A 6,000-nucleotide genomic window follows, 5' to 3' on the forward strand; every position below is an offset into this window, starting at 1 on the left:
GTGCCTGTCAGCTGCACTGGCGCCATCTGCATGGGTAGGGGGGCTCTTGTGGGGTCCAAGAAGCACATTATGAATGCTGCGGGGCTTATGTTACCTTCAGGAAGAAGGTAACTGCCTGTGTCTTTAATGCAGTGTGAGGCTCCAGGTTCTTCTTGGTTCTCATTCAAGCCAGACTGGCTGGAAACAGAATCTTCTTGGGGTGGAGTGGGGTGGGGTGGGGGTTGAACCAGAATTAGTGCCCAGGGGTCTCCGAACACCACTGTGTTCAGCCTCTGTCTCCCAGCATCTCAGAAGGTTCGTCCATCTCCCCAGCGGAGGGGTACCGGGACTTGCACCCACCCTGGGCAGGAAGTGACTTAGTAGAGAGGAAGTGTGACGTGCGCATGGGGGCCTCTTATTCCCTTCTGTTCTTACGCTGTTTATTTCTCAATTTTATTAAAGCCGTCACTGTCTCAGATCCTGTTATCATAGCCCAATAAGTGGAAGGAGAATAAAGATAGGGGTGCTTTTTCACTGCCGTCTTGAGAAAGAGGAGACGCGAGTTCCGTGGGCATCTGTGGTTCCCATGAAATGGAGCTCAGGCGTTGATGTCAGCCCTGGCCTCAGACCCTGTCCTACCAGGAAGAAAGGAAGAACTGCTATTTCGGGCAGCTGCCAACTCCTCTCGCCACCTGCTGGGGCTCCAGGCAACATGCTCTCATTTTGAAAGGCTAAAAGTCACAGCTTTGTCCTGCTAATACAAAGCATCCCTTTCTGCCCTTCCCAGGGCTGTAGAAGAGAGAAAAAAAAAAGAAAAAGAAATAAACTTCACACACATCTCAGACCGCAGAACATTTCTTCCGCCCGAAGGGCTGCGAATTAATAAGGTCAATCCAAACCAAAATTACAGAGTATTTTGGGTAAAATTGTGTCTATGACTGGCTAATCTAAAGAAATGCTTTGAGGGCTGGGCGTGATGGCTCAAGCCTGTAATCCCAGCACTTTGGGAGGCCGAGACGAGCGGATCACGAGGTCAGGAGATCGAGACCATCCTGGCTAACACGATGAAACCCTGTCTCTACTAAAAAATACAAAAAACTAGCCAGGCGAGGTGGCGGGCGCCTGTAGTCCCAGCTACTCAGGAGGCTGAGGCAGGAGAATGGCCTGAACCCGGGAGGCGGAGCTTGCAGTGAGCTGAGATCCGGCCACTGCACTCCAGCCTGGGCGACAGAGCAAGACTCCGTCTCAAAAAAAAAAAAAGAAATGCTTTGAGAAAAAGGAAAAAAAAAAAAAAATATATATATATATATATATAAAACATTCTCTATGAAAAACCTGGAAAGTCAAATCCTTGAGATGCTTTCTAACTCCTTTCGGAGATAATGGGCATTCTGCTTCTTCCCACTCCCACCATTTCTCCAGGGGTGCTTGGTTGATGTGCACCTTGCCTCCCCTGCGTTCCTGCAGCATTCACTCCCCTGCACCTCGTTCCTTTGCCCTTCCTGAGCTCTCACCCGCGCACCTGACAATCCCTGGCCCCTCTGTGTCACACATCGTGTTGGTTGTGCCGCTAACAGGGGGCTTTTTATGGCAGCAGTTCTGCTCCCTTTTGGAGCTTCTCTGTTTCATAGTTCGTTCAGGCTGTTAGAACAGAATACCACGCCTGGGCAGCTTATCCACAACAGACATTTCTTCCCCACAGTCCTGCAGGCTGGAAGTCTGAGATCAGGGTGCCGGCATGATGGGGCTCTGGAGAGGTTCTTCCGGGCTGCAGACAGCTTCATGTGTCCGCACATGGCAGAAAGAGAGCTGACTAGCTCTTTAGCCCCTTCTTAGAAGGGCGCTAATCCCATTCACGAGGGCTCCACCCTCACGACCTAATTACCACCTTATAATACCATCATCTTGGGGAATAGAGTTTCAATGTATGAATCTCAGGGGACACAAACCTTCAGTCCACAGCACCGTCAAACACTATGATGAAGTGGCACAGTGAAGTGGCCACCCGTGGGGCAGACTTCAGAGGTCACCTTGCAACGTTTCTCCAAATGTGTGTGACTGTCCTTGTGCCATGTGGACTGTGTGTTTCAGTTGTGCCAGGTGAATTTTGTGTGTTTCAGCTGAAGATTTCTTTCTCAGTGATTGCAGGCATCATGTAAAACAAGGCTTTTTTTTTTTTTTTTTTTTGAGACGGAGTCTTGCTCTGTTGCCCAGGCTGGAGTGCAATGGCACGATATCCACTCACTGCAAGCTCCGCCTCCTGGGTTCACGCCATTCTCCTGCCTCAGCCTCCCAAGTAGCTGGGACTACAGGCACCTGCCACCACGCCCGGCTAATTTTTTTGTATTTTTAGTAGAGACGGGGTTTCACCATGTTAGCCAGGATGATCTTGATCTCCTGACCTCGTGATCCGCCCACTTCGGCCTCCCAAAGTGCTTGGATTACAGGCGTGAGCCACCGCGCCCAGCCAAAACAAGGCATTTTAATGGTGGTACAGTGACTGATGACTAAGAATTTCTTTCCTTTTTTTTTTTTCTTTTTTTTTTTTTGAGACACAGTCTTGCTCTGTCACCCAGGCTGCGGTGCAGTGACATGATCTCGGCTCGCTGCAACCTCCGCCTCCCGGGTTCAAGCGATTCTCCTGCCTCAGCCTCCTGAATAGCTTGGATTACAGGCATGTGCCACCATGCCAGGCAAATTTTTGTATTTTAGTAGAGACAGGGTTTCACCATGTTGGTCAGGCTGGTCTCAAACTCCTGACTTTGTGACCCACCTGCCTCAGCCTCCCAAGACTGAGAATTTCTTAAGCAAAAATACATAACCTTGGTTGTACATGTTCCTTTTAGAAATGCTGAGATATAGGAAACAAGAAAAAAAAAATCCATCACAAACAGCACTGCCATGGCCCTATCCACACCTTGTTTTTGGCATCTATTTCTCTATTCTTATTTGTATGTTTTCACATGCATGCATAATACATGCACGTGTATATATTTTTACAAGTTGTATAGGTTAGTGCAAAAGTAATTGCGGTTTTTGCCCTTTTTTTTTTTAAATACAATTTTTTTTTTCTTTTTTAGCCCGGGGTAGGAGATCAATTTCTTGCATTTGAAAAATACAAGGACCTAATATGACCTAGAAAAGCAGAATTTTGCTGGGCATTCCGTTTCCTGGGAATATTTAAAGATGGATGAAACTCATGTTCATTCTTAGGGCTAGATGCCCGTGAGACTGAGCGTTGCCAGGTGTCTGTGCTGCCCAGCATGTAGATACCTTCTTTGGCACTGGCTTACCCTGTGGCTTCAAACGTGTAAGTGGATATTGAGGGAGAGTGGGTGAAACCATGGCTGTTCCCCAAAGGCGGGAACCCTTTGTGGCTTCTTCACTGCTGTGTCTCCAGTGCCCAGCACAGCGCCCCCCACATCAGCGGTGCTCAGTGAACGTTAGATGACTGGCATTTAGCTGTAGGGTGGCTTGTACACTGACAGTCTTTCTGTCGCTTTCAGGAGGGCTGGAGCCCAGGCGTTTGGTGCGGGGCGTGAAAGGCAGAAGCATTAGCATGAAGGCACCTACCGCTTCCCGAGCCAAGCAGGGACCGTTCAAGACCATGCCTCTGCGGTGGTCCTTTGGATCCAAGGAGAAACCATCAGGCGCCTCTGTCGAGTTGGTGGAGTACTTGGAATCCAGACGAAGGCCTCGGTCCACGAGCCAGTCCATTGTGTCGCTGTTGACGGGCACTGCAGGTGAGGATGAGAAGTCAGCATCGCCGAGGTCCAACCTCACCCTTCCTGCTAACAGCGAAGATGGTGGGCGGGCCATCGAAAGAGGTCCAGCCGGGGTGCCCTGTCCCTCAGCTCAACCCAACCACTGTCTGGCCCCTGGAAACTCGGATGGTCCAAACACAGCAAGGAAACTCAAAGAAAATGCAGGGCAGGACATCAAGCTTCCCAGAAAGTTTGACCTGCCTCTCACTGTGATGCCTTCAGCGGAGCATGAGAAACCAGCTCGACCGGAGGGCCAGAAGGCCATGAACTGGAAGGAGAGCTTCCAGATGGGAAGCAAGAGTAGCCCCCCCTCCCCCTATGTGGGATTCTCTGGAAACAGCAAAGACAGTCGCCGAGGCACCTCTGAGCTAGACAGACCCCTGCAGGGGACACTCACGCTTCTGAGGTCTGTGTTTCGGAAGAAGGAGAACAGGAGGAGTGAGAGGGTAGAGGTCTCTCCACAAGTGCCCCCCGTCTCCCTGGTGAGTGGCAGGCTGAGTCCTGCCGTGGACGGGCAGGTTCCAGGCTCACCTCCTGCCCTCAGGATCCCAGAGGGCCTGGCCAGGGGCCTGGGCAGCCGGCTTGAGAGGGATGTGTGGTCAGCTCCCAGCTCTCTCCGCCTCCCTCGTAAAGCCAGCAGGGCCCCGAGAGGCAGTGCACTGGGCATGTCACAAAGGACTGTTCCAGGGGAGCAGGCTTCTTATGGCACATTTCAGAGGGTCAAATACCACACTCTTTCTTTAGGTCGAAAGAAAACCTTACCTGAGTCCAGCTTTTGATGGAGCGTCATCAGTATTGCTGGCGTTCTGGGGACTTTGCCAAGCAACTGTAGGCAGCTTGTGTTGAAAGTGGGTTTCCAGGAGGCCAGTTGTCTTGTAATCCCTTAAAAATGTGTGTGTGTGTGTGTGTGTATGGGGGGTCTCCATATCTAGACTTCTAACACCCAAGGTCCACATAACCCAAGGTCCAAAACCTTCCTGTATCATTGGGTGCTTTGCTACAGTCTGGCCACTAGAGGATGCTATTGGGTCAGTATTACCAGTTTCAGGGCAAGAACTGATATTTGCTAAAGAGCTTTGGATATGGGCAAACAAAGTGAGCCTGGTTAATTAAGAATCTTCAATGTCATGTCAAATACTGTCATTGGCTTTTCCTTTTTCTTTCTTTCTTTTTTTTTTTAAACATTGTGGACTTAAATAAAAATATTTTATTTTTAATGCTTTTCTGGGATAAGCATTAAAGATACCAAAAAAAGAGAAAAAAACAAAAGAATGATAGTGATGGTAAGCCAAGATTCTAGCAGACAGAGATGGGAGATAAATGGCTGAGAGTTCAGGTGAATATTTAATATATTACAAATTGTATTAAAGTTTTTCAAGGTATTTTAAAAATAACTATTTTGATACTAGAAAAAAATGTTCATTTTTTTAATTTAAATATGAGATCTATGTACAATTTTAATAAAATCCTGTCCATGAAACACACATGGCTGTCTGAATTATTCAGGTTTGATAAATGACCTTGTTTCATTCCTGCTGAGTAAACTTGGTTCGTTGCTTGCTATTGCTATCAGAAAGTAGTTACTTGAATTCTTTCTAAAATCTAAAAGTGCTTTTCGTTCCAATGCCTTGCTGTTTTCTAAAGAAGCGGAAGCCTCCTCAGGCCTCTCTCTGGAGGGCTTGTACTTGAAAAGGCGTGAGTTCCACATCTGCCTGACAGATAATTAGTGGACTGTCTCATTTCCTAAAGGTCTGCACACTCTTCAGTAGCGACTCTTACAAATATCCTATCATTTCTGACTTAGAAGCTGCTAAGCCTGACCCCAGGCCTGGGGCCCAACAGTTGAGGTCACTTGTACTTAAACAGTCCTTTTTCTGCAAATACTTCCTTTTTTGACGGGAAACATTTGTTCAAGACACCTGATCCCAAGAATTAAGTCTTCCCTCATACATATTAGTATGACTCATTGACATGTCTCTGCTACATTTTTTTTTTTTTTCATAAGAAGGAAGAATGGGCTGGGTGTGGTGGCTCACGCCTGTAATCCCAGCACTTTGGGAGGCCAAGGAGGGCCGATCACCTGAGGTCAGGAGTTCGAGACCAGCCTGGCCAACATGGTGAAACCCTGTCTCTACTAAAAATAACAAAAATTAGCTGGGCGTGGTGGCGTGCACCTGTAATCTCAGCTACTCAGGAGGCTAAGGCAGCAGGATTGCTTGAACCCAGGAGGTGGAGGTTGCAGCAAGCCAAGATCGCG

At 48.2% G+C, this 6,000-nt stretch overlaps 1 protein-coding gene across 4 annotated transcripts in view; it reads left to right on the forward strand.

Annotated features, from left to right (window-relative positions):
* USP43 (ubiquitin specific peptidase 43) overlaps positions 1-5,227 on the forward strand; it is an 86,775-nt gene extending 81,548 nt beyond the window's left edge. For all 4 annotated transcript variants that reach the window (XM_028836011.2, XM_028836012.2, XM_015118592.3 and 1 more), the window contains exon 15: positions 3,486-5,227. In XM_028836011.2, the coding sequence (XP_028691844.2) occupies positions 3,486-4,522 (1,037 nt within the window). In that variant the 3' untranslated portion in view covers positions 4,523-5,227. The remainder of the gene's footprint in view (positions 1-3,485) is intronic.
* Positions 5,228-6,000: the final 773 nt, after the last annotated feature.

Source organism: Macaca mulatta, chromosome 16, assembly GCF_049350105.2.
Source record: "Macaca mulatta isolate MMU2019108-1 chromosome 16, T2T-MMU8v2.0, whole genome shotgun sequence".
Taxonomy (NCBI): Eukaryota; Metazoa; Chordata; class Mammalia; order Primates; family Cercopithecidae; genus Macaca; species Macaca mulatta.